This window comes from Erpetoichthys calabaricus, chromosome 12 (assembly GCF_900747795.2).
Source record: "Erpetoichthys calabaricus chromosome 12, fErpCal1.3, whole genome shotgun sequence".
NCBI lineage: Eukaryota > Metazoa > Chordata > Cladistia > Polypteriformes > Polypteridae > Erpetoichthys > Erpetoichthys calabaricus.
In genome coordinates this window covers 3018872-3035077 of record NC_041405.2, presented here as the reverse complement: position 1 = coordinate 3035077, position 16206 = coordinate 3018872, and the positions used below count along the sequence as shown (strand labels likewise).

The 16206-nt window shown below is 52.6% G+C and overlaps 2 protein-coding genes across 2 annotated transcripts in view; one reads left to right on the top strand and one right to left on the bottom strand.

Moving 5' to 3' along the window:
- Positions 1-3732: 3732 nt before the first annotated feature.
- tbx6 (T-box transcription factor 6) lies at positions 3733-11530 on the top strand. The gene is made up of 7 exons (XM_051935161.1): positions 3733-4226; positions 5609-5876; positions 5987-6133; positions 8033-8103; positions 8189-8265; positions 8351-8597; positions 10200-11530. The coding sequence occupies exons 1-7, from the start codon at positions 4057-4059 to the stop codon at positions 10585-10587; spliced, it is 1368 nt and encodes a 455-aa protein (XP_051791121.1). The 5' UTR covers positions 3733-4056; the 3' UTR covers positions 10588-11530.
- Positions 11531-14768: 3238 nt separating this feature from the next.
- Positions 14769-16206, bottom strand: part of LOC114661700 (serine/threonine-protein phosphatase 4 catalytic subunit B) — a 34319-nt gene continuing 32881 nt past the window's right edge. Inside the window, exon 9 of the mRNA XM_028814862.2 lies at positions 14769-16113. Within this exon, the coding sequence (XP_028670695.1) occupies positions 15984-16113 (130 nt within the window). The 3' untranslated portion in view covers positions 14769-15983. The remainder of the gene's footprint in view (positions 16114-16206) is intronic.

The following is a 16206-nucleotide window of genomic DNA, read 5'->3' as shown; positions in this document are numbered from 1 at the left end:
TTGTTTTCCTACATTGCATCACAAGTTGCATAATTAGATCTGGGCCACCCTATACAGTGTATATGTACAAATACACACACAGTGTATATATATGAATATATATAATTTTTTTCATGTTCTGTCCTTGGAACAAAAGCAATGTGTGCTATCAAACATTATCCAGCATGCTTAGTTTTCGAGAATATCCCTTTGCCTGTTTTGTCATCGCACTCAGTAAGGATAGCGTTCTTCTCACACCTAAGCACCCTGTCAATGGCAGAGAATTTTAGATGATAGTAATTCAATAGTTTTGTTTATGTTGCTCATTCATCTTCCCCATGACCTGGGAAATGCTTCTGTGGTCTGAAGGTGTACCAGGGGTTGAAATCCCTGTTGATGTGGCAGCATCAGGGTACGGACAGACTCCCTCAGTGATATTGTGGGTCCCACTCATCCTTCTTGCTTAACACTTGCCTGACCATTATTGAATTTCTTAATCCATACGTAAACATTCCACCCTCGTAATCGCGGTCTCCCCTGACCCTGGTGGTCCACTGCCCTGGGCTCTACTTTGGTACCGTATTTACAATCATTGACTGTGCAGCCTAGCTTGGGTCAGGTGGGTAACACAATTTCATTCTGCTGTGCAGCCTACCCCCAGTTAGTCAGCGTTGACCCCAGTCTGGCCTTCTTTTAGTGCCCCCCCACCCCCTTTTTTTCCTCCTCTTCATTGCTTTGGTAGGGGGTCACACCTCAGCCTGCAACTTTCATCTTCTGTCCAAATGTGAAATGTTTAGAAAGAAAACAAAAACACAAAAATGGCCGTTTCCTCCCAGCATCTGGCCGCCCCCTACCGATCTGCCCACCCCAGCCCTCATTTTTACAAACCAGATAAAGTCCAAACTTCACTTGGTGTGTCTGCAGCTCTTGTCGTGACTGAAATGATCCAAGTTCAGACGGCTCACATGGCCGGCTGCAGTGCTGCTGTCTGTGAACTGCCTGTGATGGACGGCTGGCCTGTCCTGGTGGTGTGTCTGCCCTGGGATGGGCCGCCCCTGCCCCTGGATTAGAGGGGTACAAAGATGGAAGGTTTGGGGTGGCTGGTCAATCAAGAAGGCAGAGGAGTGTAGTGGTTAAGGTTGTGGGTTCAAATCCCACCAGTGTCACTGTGTGCCCCCTATGGTGGTCTGACCAGTTGTATCCAAATGTAACTGGCATTGGATGAGAGTGTAGATGGCTGACGGTGAACGTCCCTGCCATGCTGATGTGTATAAAGCTGTTGGTGTTCCATTTCATTTTTGATGCTTTCTTAATTTATTTTTTTTCTGCCTGAAATAGACCTTTTTTTAAAAATGTCTTTGATTTATCAGTGTATGTAATACTGTTTATTTATTTATTTATTTATTTATTTATATAAGTAGTGGTAAAAACGAGCCTAACTAACAGCAGAGCGGTGCCGACTTGTTCAGGGGCTCGTCATCGTCGCCTGTGAACTTCTTACTTGCGTTCTGCTAATCGGCACACGACCGGCCCTCGCTCATCCTGTAGAAAGTGCCTTTTAGTGTCGGCCCTTTGTGCTTTCTGTCGTATTGTGCACAGCTTCGTATGGAGGTGGCGGAGTTTTCCAAAGGCCCACTAATCTTGGTACCTAAGACCACTCTTGTATGAACGTACGTAAGCAGGCATGCCATGTATGGAGGAGCTGCTTTTCTAGCCGTACCTGATCTCACCCTCTGGCACTTGGGCGCTCTACCGTGTTCTTCATTAGAATCTCTAAACCCCCGCTGTCCCTCACACCTCGTCACACTTGTCACTTCAATAAGCCATCATGTGTGACCCCTGCCCTTCTTGACCAAACACATGGATTCACAAGTCTCCCTGACGCTGGGCCGCCTCCCTCTGTCTCATTTAGGACCCTCGGGGCAGCAGCCTGCTGCTCCAGTTCACCAGTACCCCCCAACCCAGCCATCCTGCTGCTGCCTCTCCCAGTTATACCAGTGTGACCACAGCTCCCTGTGGGTACAGAATCCTGTTCATTTCTGCTGCAGCCTCCTAGGACTCCTTCAAGCGGCTACAGCCTACTGGTCCAGTTCACCAGTATCTCCAGTTTATCCTGGACCCCCAAACCCAACTGTCACTCCTCATTACACCAGTGTATCCAGTTCAGTAACCACTGCTCTCTGCTGGTCCAGTTTACCAGTAAATCAAGTTTATCCTGTACCCCCTACCTTGCCATCCCAATTACACCAGTGCAACCAATGCATTCTTAATTTCTACTGCACTGAGAAGTTCTGTTACAACACCGTGCAAGTTCCTCAAGGACCACTAAGCTGCTGCAGCCTGCTGGCCCAGTCCACCAGTATCCCCAGTTGATTCTGAGCCTCCCAAGCCCAGCCGTTCTGCTGCTGCCACTCCCAGTTCCACCAGTCTAACCAGTGCAGTGGCTCCAACTGGGTCCAGTACTCCCCTTAGTTTATAGTGTGCCCTGCCATCCCACTGCTGCTTCTCTACACTTGCTGTTCCCCGTTGTACCAGTGTAACCAGTGTGTATCTGCTTGCAGTTCCAGTACACCCTTTAATTTCTGCTGCAGCCCACTACGGCTTCTTCAGGGGCCACAGACCTGCAAATCCATATTGTCTAGTTCACCAGTACCCCCCAACCCAGCCATCCTGCTGCTGCCACTCCCAGTGTAACCAGTGCATCACTCCCTGTATGTCCAGAACCCTATTAATATTCTCTGTACCCCCACCTACGGCACGGAGCAGTCCTGCTGCAGCCCCCAGTGACCCCTTCAAGGACCACTAAGCTGCTGGTGCGAGTATCCCCAGTTTATCTTGCACTCCCCATCACACCAGTGGCTCCAGTTCACTAGTCGCTCCTCCTCCCCGTTACTCCAGTGCGTCCCGAGCAGTCAGACACTGGAGCTCCTCATGGCTCCTCGTGGTCCTGCACCCTGAGCTCCTTGTTTTTCTAGCTCATCAACACATTAGCACCTGGCCGCTCCATTAAAGGTCATCTTGAGCCCAGTTTGGGGCGGGCCATAAAGTCACTAAAGAGAGAGAGAGAGGGGCAGCAACGGGGGTGGGCAGAGGGGAAGTGTGAACAGTTTGGGGGAGACTTCAAAAGGCGGCCGTCACCTATAAAGGCACAGCAGACCTGAAGAAGAGACAGACGAAGAGTCAGAGAGCAAGAGAGAAAGAGAGAGTGACCGCAGGAGAGACTCGGACAGACGAGTGGACAGGCTGAGCACAACCACAGGGGAGACTCCGAGGGTCCAGCAGGACAGACAAGAGGAGAACGAGCAACGCCTCTGAGAAGTCTGGGACAGGGCGAGTGGGAACCACAGAGGGAAAGGCAGACAGAGGGTCAGAGAGCAAGCGGAGACCCCTGAGGACACACGGGCAGACAATAGGAGAGTGACCAAGACCTCCAAGGACACCCAGACGGGCAAGCAGCAGGAACTCGGAGGAGACACAGACGGACATTCACACCGCGCTGGACCACAGAGGTGACCCAGACTGATGAGTGGACAGACAGACAAAGGGTGAGCAGGAACTCCAAGCTACAGACGGTCAGCCAGACAGACAGACAGACAGGCAAGGAGTGAAAAAGCAACCAAGTGTAGCCACAGAGGGGACACTGAAGGACAAGTGGACAGACGGACATTCCAGAGGGCAAGCAGGACATTAGAGGACACTCAGACGGACAGCAAGAGAGACGACAAGAGCTCCCAGACGGCCAGACCTCCACCGGACATCAGGAGTGGACCTCAGTGCCATGTTCCAGCCCGACTTCTACACCCAGTTTGGCAGCCCCTTTGGGGTGAGGCCAGCTCTGCGGGGGGCTACGCTAACCCCCTACTCAGCGACGGTGGTCCCAGAGCACTACAGATATCACACAGGTGAGTACTGCAACCCGTCTAGTGGCCCCCATCACTGCGGTCAGCCTGGCAGTGCCCACCATTTCATTTCTTTCTCTGTTTGCGTGCAGATCTGGAGCCTGCCCCGTCGCTGCCCCGTTTCGAGCCCCTCTTCCCGGCCCAGTGTGAGCCCCCCACACCTGCCGCAGCTGCTGCCATGTTCGGGCCGCCCCCCCCAGCGGTGTCGTTGGCTCTGAAGCCTCCAGGGTCGATGACGGCAGAATCTGGGCGCCTGCCTGGCACGGTCAAGGTGCAGCTGGACAACCTGGAGCTTTGGAAGCAGTTCAGCAGCGTCGGGACGGAGATGATAATCACCAAGTCTGGCCGGTGAGTGACCGCCTAAAGTTGGGCCGTGGTGAGGAGCGCCCAAAGCGAGTGTTTGGAGGCTGGTCAGTAAGAGCTGGACAGGTCAAGCCAGCTGACCGACGTTGTCATTATACTGAAAGGTGCCCACTATCTGCTGCTGGTCAGGTGGTGACCCAGTGGTGACCAGGTGACAGGTCTGTCCAGAAGGCCTCAGTGTAAGCCATTCAACTGACCAGGGAGATCTGGACTGGCATTTGAGCAGTCGGTGCCAGTGCTGTCCTCCAGCCTGAATGTAAAGTGGGCAGCCTGGTGGCACAGCGGTCAGTGCTGTGACTGCATGTCTTTGGGGGTCAAACTCTTTTATTTTCCACATCCCAGTGGTGACCACAGCATCACTAACCACCACTGTCCTCTGCTCTTAATGTTAAGGACGTGTGCGGGTTTGTTTAATGGACGACTTAGGAGTGGGCGCCCTGTGAAAATGGGTGGCACGTCACTGGTGAGCTGGTCATCGGGCCACTGACTGGTCAGTTAGTGATGCTGTGGTATTCCAGCGTGTGCAGGTGAGCCATGATGGCTAATATTACTGACTGGTTGGTAACTACCAGGCGGGCGCTGGGCATGAATGACACTGGACGGTGCAGAGTGGTCAGCGACTGATAATGAAGTGTCACACCTGAATGGACCTCGGCTTACACTGGACAGTGACTGGTGGGCTACAACTGCAGGTGACTGACTGGTGTGCTGAAACTGGGCAAGTGTGACTCACTGGTCAGCCATTGCTGATGAACTGGGCACTGGACTGCTGGGACTGGCCACTGGGTGCAGGATGGACCCAATCTGCCATTGCTGCACTGGACTTGAGTCCGGGTGGGATGGCAGGCATGGCAGTGGACAGAAATGTAATGTCATGACTGGTCAGTAGACAGCTGATTGGCCAGCAGCTAATGCTACTGTAGACTGGACAGTATGGATTGGTCAGCCGCTGCTGGGCTGGTCAGTGGTAAGGGTGGAGGTGTCACACACTGTCCATTAAGTACAAGTGTGACCCAGTGGTCACTTTATGAAGCCTAAGTGAGTATTAAACCAGTCAGTCGATGATGCCAGGGGTATTATAAAGTGGGCACTGAACTGGTATGGCGAGCTGGTGAGCAGAGTAGGGTTAGGGTTATGGACCTGCTGCTGACCACTGGGTCGGCATTAGTCTGGAATGACCAGCTGGACAATGGATGTACTTTAGACTGGACGGTAAGCTGGGTGACCCTGGCCAGTGATTCAGGGTGGTGAGTGTTTAGCCAACGTTAGACTGGTCAGTAATTGAAGGACCAGCCCTTAAACTGGCCAAAGGACAAGGACACACATGACCAGTTCGTGACCCCCCCTTCTCTCTTTCGTCCCACCAGGCGCATGTTCCCCCAGTGTAAAATCACCATCTCTGGCCTGGACCCCAACTCTAAATACCTGCTGCTGATGGACGTGGTCCCGGTGGACAGCTCCCGCTACCGCTGGCAGGGGGACAGGTGGGAGGCGGTGGGCAAAGCCGAGCCCCGTCTGCCGGACCGCATCTACATTCACCCCGACTCGCCGGCGTCCGGGAGCCACTGGATGAGCCGCAGCGTGTCCTTCCACCGGGTCAAGCTGACCAACAACACGCTGGACTCGCAAGGCCACGTAAGTTTAATGTTGGAGGGGGGTTTATGGGGTGGTCTCGGGTTGCTAAGGGGATGTCGCCAAAGCCGTGAACCGCCATGTTGACCTGCCCGTTTGGCTCCCGTCTACAGATAATCCTGCACTCCCTTCACCGCTACAAGGCGCGCTTCCACGTCGTCCAGGCCAGTGACCTCTACAGCCGCCGGTGGGGCGGTCATTCCTCCTTCAGCTTCCCAGAGACGACGTTTGTCACGGTGACAGCCTACCAGAACGAGAAGGTGAGCGTCCCTCCTCAGCTTGGCCCCCCTCTCTCTCTAATGGTGATGGGGGTCCGTTCTGTCCTGTCCTTCTCTTTATCCCGGCCCCCACTGTTCTCCTAATGCGTGTCCAGCGTTGTTCTCTTTCACGCCCCTTCATTTTGGCCCACTCTGTCTTGTATCCCCTTTCTTGCTCCTCTCCATTTTATTTGTCCAGCCCACCCTGATCAGAGTCCCCCGTCCCCATCTCAGTCCAGTCCACTCTTTAGCAGCGCAGTGTCACCTCCCTCACTTCTGTCACTTCAGATTGTCACTCCACTTTGGCCCACCCGTCCAAGTCCACCATGCCTCATACTTTCTGGTCTTGTCCATGGTGTCTGCTGGTCTGCTAACACCCTGACCCCTGACCCCTAAACCAGTTCTTCTGTTTTCTTTCTAAAGTGGGCAGAGTGGTGGCTCTGAGGCCGGGGGTCTGTGCAGACCATCGCAAGGTTGCCGGTTCAAATACTGTAAACCCCAGAAGTGTCTCTACTGTGTTGGGCCCCCTTAACCTCCTGGGGTATGACATTAACCTGCACCCACCTCTGCAAGTAGTGCCCTCCAACCTGCAGGGAAAACTTGGGGGCTGGTGGCAGGATTGGCACTCCTACCACCATAAAAAAACCCTCCCACTGTCTCATTCCATTGGCAGTACTGTGGTGGGGTGCTGAGGTGCCACCTGTCACATGGCTGGCTGTCCACTCGGGTGCTAATCTGGAATCCTGAAGGAGTTTGTCACGTGGTGGGTGCAGCGACATGTCGTATCAGCACAGGGTCCTGATACCCTTTCTAGTCCATCCTGCTCCTCGTCCTACCAGCACTATGTGGGACGTTTCTTGGGAGTTGTCTCACATCATCCACATCTTCAGATTGTCCCCAGCCCCGTTCCCTCACACTGGCCCATCACGCCACCTCATGGCACTTTCTCCCTTTCTGTCCAGCGCCATCTTTCCTTCTCTTGTCCACTTGGCCTTAACCCTGACACACCAGTTTGTCCAATCCCACTGACCGTGTCTCCTACACTTCACATCGTCACTCCTTTTGTCCCACTCTGGTGAGTTCACACGTCCAGTCCACCTCAGCTCATGGTCCCACTCTCATTTCTCACGAGTTCTTTTTGGCCGTTCCCCCTCACCAGCCCACCACGCCTCACCCACCCCCTTCTTTAGTCCATCTTGCCACACATTCTCCCTTTCTGACCAATCTGGAATTTCCACCATCATCATCATCTTGCCCACATCACGTTTCTTATCCCAGCTGACCGTGTCCCTTTATGCTTTTTATGCTGAGACCACCCTGGCCACTCACACCTCCCCTGGTCCACCACTACTTTGGCTCATCAGCCCTAAGGGACACGTCCAGTGAGTTATTTCTGTTGGCTCCACCACACTCTCCCTTTCCAGCCAACGTCTCCATCTTGACTCCACTTGTCCCGCCTCACCCCTCACTGACCACGTTCCCCACCGTGTTGAGTCCTCTCTGCCCACCCAGTCTCCTCTTTCAGTTTCTTGATTGTCCTTTATGAATCACGTCTGGTCCATCAGCCCACTTTGTGTCCTACGTCTCACTCCATTCCCTTTACGTGTTCCATTTGTTTGTCCCAATATCCTTTCTGGTTCATGGGTGGTCCACTCTGTCCATGATCTGCTTGTCCAGTCCTCCAGCCCATTCCACTTCTCTTTCTCATCTGTCCACTTGCACCCAGACCTTGTCCATTTTCCTTTCTCTTGTCCACTCTTTCTGCTGGATTGTCTCCTGTATCCCACCCTAATCCTCCCTAACATTATTTCATAAATCACCATGTTCACCATCACACAGTGGTCACCAGTCCACCGTCCTCCTCCTCCTCTCAATTTTGAAAGGTTTGTCCTTCTTTTTCAGGTCACTCAGCTCAAGATCCAAAGTAATCCATTTGCTAAAGGATTCCGAGAACACGGCATGAACAGCAAGAAGTAGGTGGTGTGTCCATTGTGTCCGTGCCGAACGTCCACTCACCTTCTTAACTCTGCCTTCTCACTCTCAAACATTTGTCTCCAGGGAGCGTGAAGCTCGACTCAAAAGAAAGACGAAGACCCCCGAGTCGGACACCGAGACGGAATCCCTGTTTGATCCCGGTAAGCCTCTGCCAAGTGTCGCTCCTCAGGTGTCCATCTGCCCAGAACTTCTCTCATGTTGGCATCTTTCTCTCTGTCTGTCTAGTCTGCAAACAGATGTCCAGGGGTGACCCGTGTGACTCGACCGGAATCCTGGACCCTCCTGTGCTGCCCACCCTGGGCCTCAGTGACTTGCCGCCCACAGACTCCTACACTTCTGCTCCGGGAGCAGCCGGGACCCTGGATCTTCTGACCACGGGGGCCGAGCAGCCCTACGTCTCTCCGCAGCCAACCGACATCAATGCTGGGTTCCTGGATGTCCAGTCAGCGGAGACCACCAACCTACTGACAGGGTGAGTCGGGGTCCACAGGGGGATGAGAAGGGTCATCCTGGTTTGTAGGTGGACGACCCAAACGTTTGTGAGAAGTTTACCACTGAGGGTGGTGAGGTACTGAAATCTCTGGTATGTTAACTGGTTTGACTGGAAAGGCCAAGAACAGCAGGAGTGAACATAAAGTGGGCACCCTAGGAAGGTTAACTGGCTGAATGGAGACCCCCTTACTGGGAAATCCGTCTAGAAAGCACATTGATGCCCGGGTATGCCAGCTGGGTAGACTGGACTGCCTGCCATGCTATAATCACCAGGTAGTCTGCCACTGTGAAAATCATTGGATGTAAAACCATAGTAAGCCACTAATTTGATACTAGGAAGGTGGGCAGGCCAGCGCCAAGAGCAATAATATGCCAACTGGACTGAACGGACATCTTAGTTTTAATGCAAAAGGCAAGCTGGATAACTGGACTCACTGGGCACACTGAGAATCATTTAGAACTGGACAGACAACTGCTGTGAACTTGCCAGCTGGTAAGATTAACTGGACTGACCTGGTTATACTTGAAATGTGATTTGCCAGCTGATCAGAGTGGACAGCCTGGTTTGGGCACAACAGTAAACTGGAGATCGTCAGATTGACATGTTGGCGAAGTGGACTGATATGAGCAGACAGGGCAGTGCTGGAAATGTAGAATGCCAACCGGAGAGTTTATTGGGGTTACCTTGGCTTTACTGGACACCCCGTTTCTGAGAATGTGTTGGTGAACTGCCTAGTATGCCAGCTGGACAGGGGAATTGGATTGATGGGGTGCTGTGACAAGTGGGCAGACAGGAACTCCAGCATGCCAACTGACCTGAATGGACAGCTTGGTTTGGAGACAAACATTAACTGGAAAGTCCACTACTGGGAGGAAAAGGAAAAGAGGACAGGGTGAACTGGGACTGGCCAAGGCAGTATTTGGTGTAGCAAACCAGAAATCAGAATGCCAACTGGGCACCTGGTCAACTGAGAATGTTAAAGATGAACAATCTAGTGTGCCAACTGGCTAGGTTAACTGGATGGGCCTGGCACTGTGAAAGCAGGAGATTTGGTATGTCAGCTGACCTGAATGGGCAGCCCAGTATGGCCACAATAGTAAAACCCACCATTAAGACCCTGACTAAAGTGGACTGGTTTGAACGGGCCATATTGGGCAGCCTGTTATGGTTAATTGGGCACACAGTTACTGGGTGAACAGCCCAGTATGCTGACTGGCCAAAGTGACCATTTGACATATAGGCCACCAGTGAGATACTGGGTATGGAGAACTGGTTTAACTGGACAGGACAGTAGAGAGAGTAGTGAACTGAAAATCGTAAAAGTCCTCTGGGTAGAGTGGGCCATCTAGTGTGGTCTTCTCAAATAAGTGGCCACCCTGGTCTGGTGAACTTGAGTGACCACCTAGCCTACTGGTGTGAAAGCGGACAGCTCCGCTCCAGTGGCCAGACTGGACTTTGGCAGCTGAAGTTGGGCACCGTCTACCGAGGGAGTGCCTGCGTGTCCTGGACGTCCAGCTTACAGCGAGGTGGGCTTTCACTTCTGAGCGCGTCTAACACGTTCCTTTCCTTTTATCATTTCAGCTCCTCTCAGGCCGAGGCGGACCCCAAACTTCTTGCTGACCCCGCGCCCTGCCAGTTAGCCATGCTGCCGTCCTCTTTTGACAGCTACACAGCTGAGTCGCAGCAAGTGACCGCCGAAGTGATGCCAGCGTACCCCGGCTCCAGCCCACAGGAGCTCCCCGCCGCAGACCTATCAGGATTCAGGCCGGGTGGCGGCCCCCAGTTTATGTTTCAGGGGTACGATGCCACCCCCCGACTGCACCATGAGCCGTTTGCCAGCTATGCCGACCTGCGCTACTCGGCACATGCGCACCCGAGGCCCTTCTACCAGGACTTCTCTTTGCCCTTCAGGCACCTCTACACCCCACCCACTGCGCCCTATCTCGACGTCAGCAGGCCCATGTTCTGAGATTAGAGACCCCGGACCCCAAACCTGCCGGGACCTTCAATGGGGGCCACTTAGGACTAAAATAAGATGCCACTCTGCCCTGCCACTTGGGCTGGTGGCAAAAACGCATCATCTACAAATCTGAGGTGGGTCACTCCAAGGGATGAGAAGGCAGACCCCCGACCAGAGGGGAGGTAAGGCCTCGTGTTTTGACAGCTGAAGCCCCACTTTGTCACCTCCGGGTGCCATTTGTCTCTTCAAGTGACTCAATTAAGTGGTCAATAAAGGGAGCCGAGGATTTTAGCACCTACATGCCAGCAAATGTCGAGGGCAGGCACTGCACCTGGTGGGGCGGCCAGGGGGGCTTTGAATATCCCAGTTTGCTCAGGCACACACCCGTCACCCCCACAGCTCAGCCTCATGTGGAGTGGCACAGCGCCATGCCAATGTGGATTAATGCCATTTGGGACAGAGTGCAAATGGAGACGGACATCATGAGATGGGCACGGATGACCAGTGGTCTTAATTCTATTAAGGACTTTCATAAAAATAAAACCAAGATGTCTGACATGAAGGGTGGGGCATTGGGCACATTTGTGCCCTGTATAATAAATGCTTTTATATAAAATGCTTCTGGGTGGGTGTGTACTGTAAAAGGCGCTATATACAATAAATGGTGTTCTCACAATGCGCTTGTTTGAGCAGTATCAGTGTTGGTGGGCACAGCTGCCAGGCTGCCTTGCTCTGGGTGGGTTGGCAGACCCCATGTTAATGTGTGGTAAAGCAGCAGGGTGGCATATTAAATGGCACCTGGCTGCTCACAGTGGGTTACACATACCAAGAACACTAAAGGCTGGAAAATGTTCCTTTCATCTGTGGGTGCCCACTGCCAGACTGGCAGGCCAGCCAGGGTTAGGTGGTCTGTCATCACCACTTTATAGTTGGCTTGACCGTCTTTGTGGAAGGGGGGGTCTAAATGGGCACAGCTGGATTTGAGCACAAGTCAAGTGAGGCACTCAGGGTCCCTCCGTGCAGCAGAGGTGAGAACTGAACTGGCAGCCTGGGGGTGTGAAACAAAGTTGAAGGACAAGTGGCATCTGAATAACCCCGGTGACCAGCGTCATGGCACAGCTAGACAGCCAGACTTGCTTGGCACTCATCCATCAAAGAATGAATGCCATGTTGTAAGGAGAGATGGCATATTGTGGAAAAATACTTTCCTGATGGGTGGGGGGTCTGTACAGTAGGGTGGGCCGAGCACCACCAGCGGACGAGGCTTAGAGGGTAACCCACCCTTTCAGTCATCTACTGACCCAATGTAATCCCCCCTCTACACGATGCCAAGGGCATATGCAAACAGGGATGGAATTTGAAAGGAGGCACCCGGTGGTGCCCCCAGTGCCACCACATAACTAGCCAACTCCATACAGGCTTTACCCTCCCATTGTCTTTGTGCCAGAGAACAGAGAACCTTGGTAGCAGAGTTTCCATGCTGAGTGGTCTGTCCATACTGGGCCCATTTGGTGGTCCTCTACCTTTCTTGGCTGGTACTGGACCACCTGTCCATCCTCCTGGTTGGTGCCCACTGACATTAGCTGAAGCGCACCTGCTTGGCCAGCATACCTGTCACCTTGTCCAGTTCAGGCAACAAATTCTTTCCACACACACGGCTGTCAAGTGAGCATGAAACCCACTGGTCCAGTCTACCCAGGTACCCAACTACCTGCATAAACTGGGCCTTCTGGTACACACTTAACCGCAGCCTGGTGTCCAGTTTGTATTCTCCTTCTCTTGGTTTGATCTTAGCCAAGTAGACTGGACCAGGGTTGGACAACAACAGAGGAGACTGGACAGCCTGGTCCTGAACTACTGGGAAAACTGGACCTTGTGGTGGTACGCACCATCCATTCGAGCCTCTGTGCACATTGTGCCATCTGACCTTCTAGCGTTGCAGGCTTCTAACTCCATCTGCACTGGTCAAGTTACGACAATATCAAGAGAGGAGAACTGGACTGATGCCACCTAACCCAGTCTGCCCGTGCCAGCTTCAGGTTGTGCCCATGACCTGCCATCCAGGAGCTGCAGGCTCCTGCTGTCCGTCAAGTTAAGGCGATGCCACGTAAACTGGACTTTTGACTGCACCCCATCCACCACAGACTCAGACCACTCTGTCCAGTAACCAGCGTCCAGCTCTCCCATTGCCCATTGGGCCAGTTGGTTTCCATTTCAGTTCCCATCCAGGACGTCCAGTGTGCAGAGCAGTCAGGATTTAAAGTCTGCCAGCCATCTCAATAGGCACCAGTCAAACCGCTGCCACACGCACTGGGGACTCTCCGCCACTGGACATACTGGTCTGACTGGTACACTAACTGCCCACCCTGCCACTCAGGGTATCCAGTTGGCCTCCGAGATTTACAAGCTGCTTCTACTCTCAACATTCACTCGTCACCTTACAAACTCGAGAGACTGGAAATGCTGGGCAAACTGGGCACCCAGAGTGCACCAGTCAGCCCCAACTTACCATCCAGACAGCATTCTGAGTCCACACATCATCCCAGTGCTCAAGTCACTGCCGTGCTAACTGGGAAGGCAAGACTCTGTTGATAAGGAGACACTGGGGAAACTGGACTGACTGGTGCCAACTCACTGTCCATACCAGACTGGAGCTGCTACATCGCCATCCTGAAATCCAGTTTGCATTCTCCTACTCTCAGTGCCCACCACTGGGAACTGGAGTAGACTGGATTGTCTTCATTTTGAGATACTGGTTTAACTGGGCTCACTCTGTCTAACAGCCAATGCCCACTGTCCAGTTCTCATTCTCCAGGGGTCCAGTCTGCCTAGCTGAGATCAAACTAAGAGAGGAGATTGGACATGGATATTGAGAAACTGGGTAAACTGGTCAACGCTGTCCATGTCCACCAGTCAAGTTAAAACAATAGGAATGGGAGACTGGAGTGATGTTGGATAAACTGGGACTTTCTTGTAAACACACAAGCTGTCCATAATAGACCCCCAGTTTACTGCAACTACCAGACCCTGCCAATCCAGCTCTCCAGTATGCCCTCGATATCCACTGGTCAAGTTACTGCCCTACTACTGGGTGACACTGGACTGACTGGTGTACTCCTGGTACCCGTAACAGACTCCAGCCTACTTTTATGCCCACACCCTCTCGTCCAGGGTACCAAACCAGCATTCAGAGACCACATACCATCTCGACAGCCAGTAGTCAAGTCACCGCCAAGTTAACTGGGGAAACAAGACCCTTTGATAAGGGGATGCTGGGCACACTGGCCTGACTGGTATACACTCGCTGTCCATAACCAACTCCTACATCAACGTCCTGAAATCCAGTCTGAACTCTCCTACGCTCTCAGTGCCCACCACTGGCCCAGTTTAACCCCAGTTACCAAACTGAGACTGGATTGTCTGGTATCGAGATACTGGGCTAACTGGTACACACTCGCGGTCCACACTCTGCTGTCCAGTTTGCATTCTCTTACTCTCTCAATAGTAACTGCTAGTAATTGGGGAAGACTGGACTGTCTGAAACCGAGATACTGGGTAGACTGGTACACACGCACCAGCGAACCCCTTCCAGACCAGACTACCATAAAGACACCCCCTTTACAGCACATTTTCATAAGGGTAAAGGAAGACCACCAGAAATATTCGGGTTTGGAGGTGGCAATCTGAAACATCACACTGAGGGATGGGGGCAAGGAATGAAAACGGGGGGTTACCATGACAACCTCCACCCAGCTGCCCACCCGCTCTACAAAAGGACCAAAGAAAACAACACAGACGAGAGAGAGAGCGAGCGAGAGAGAGCGCACGCGCACAAAGACCTACACCCGCACAACGGCGCCCTCTGCTGCCCACAGGAGGAGACGCACTACATGTAAACAGCCATCGAATGTACAAAATATATAAAAAAAAAAAAAAAAATAAAAATTCAAAGTTGCTTTTATTCTGTGAAAATTAACCCTGAACCCCCCCCCTCCAGTGCTAACCTTTAACACCAGCGCAACCTGCGCACGGACACAGGGGACAGAACAGCATTAAACAAAATGAGCCCGAGCAGGGGAGGAGAATCTGTTTTAGAGATGGTGGGGTTGGGGGATCTTTCTAATGGCATTTTCTGTCCCCACCCCAACATCCCACCAAAAAAAAAAAAAAAAACCAAGACGACACTCAACAGACTTCAACATATTTATATATAAAAAGACAGACAAACATCCTACACGGCAGAGGTAGCCTCTAGTGGGAGGAAATCACAGCCAAAACGAGGTCAAAAAAAGACCAAGAACCACAAGTTTTGGTGTTATAGAAAAGAAGAATGGACTTTATATATAAAATTAGAGACCAGGGTGGTCCAAAGGGGGGACTCGAGATCCTCTCATCCGACTGACTTGCTTTCCTTTGGTCAGCTTCAAACAATGAAGGCGCCCTCTGCTGGATATGAGGAGGAGGAAAAAAAAAAACAGGGTGTTTTGCGTGTGTGTGTGGGGGGGTTCTATTAAAAACTGAAAGGTGGCCAGTTACCCCTCAGGGGTCACAAGGAGGGGCAGATGATCACAAAACAGCTAGGGCACCTTCACCAGTGCCACCAACTTGGTCCATAACTGCTCGACAGGCGTTTACTTGAACAGCAGGCACGTGGAAAACTACAAGTCGCCATTTCCATAAAAAGAGCGGTGAGGAGTGACGATGGCGGCCACGCGCTTCGTAAGAGAGGCGCGCCGAGACCCTGCAGAAGCTCCGTTCACATCAAGTCGTCTCGACCACCCCCTCCAGGCTCTGTGATCAAAATGTTCACATCAAAACCAAGTGTCGAGAAGAACTGACCAACCTGAATCAGAAGCCGAGGCTCGTCGAGAGTCAAACCAACATGATGGCGGGCGAGGGGCACCACGAGAGTCACGGACGGGCTCTACCACGGCCCCTTCCGGAAAGTACCATCAACTGACGTGTTTGAACATGAGCCGCTGCATCAGTGCATCCCAGGCCTGGCGTTTAATTAAATAAGACAAGCGCCCGAGCCTACTAACCCCCCCCCCCCACCACCCCTATACATGGGGGCTCTATAGGGATGACAGAGAGGGGCTTCAAAGGGGAACCACAAGGGTGTGTGCGTCTGTGACACCAATACAAAAGGAGTATAAAAACTAGTAGGGCAAGTGAGGTACAGCTGGGGATGGGGGGTCCAGGGTGCCACTTCCCAGCTCTGGACCAAAAAGAAAGAGAAAGAGAGAGGTCTGTGTGGTCACTTTTCTGAGGAAAGTTCAGAAGGGGGGCAATGGTGGTCCCCGTCACGCGAGACTTGTGCAGCGTCTGGAGAGATGACTCAAGGATGGAAGGATAAAGGGTCGGTGGTGGGAGTTAGGGGGCTTGAGGGGGGTTGGCTCAGCACATCATAGGAAATAGTCCGCCACTGGCTTCTTGGAAGGAATGCCCCTGGTCTCCTGTGGGGCAGCTTCAAAGATGATGAACTCCTTCTGCAAGTGCTCATCCAGCTCCAAGATGGCCGCCACGTTGCCACATCTGTAGAGAAGAGCAAGAACATAGGAGGCAAACACTGAGTGCGTTAACATCGAGAGACACACACACACACACACCTCCAGGGCTAAGGTGAAC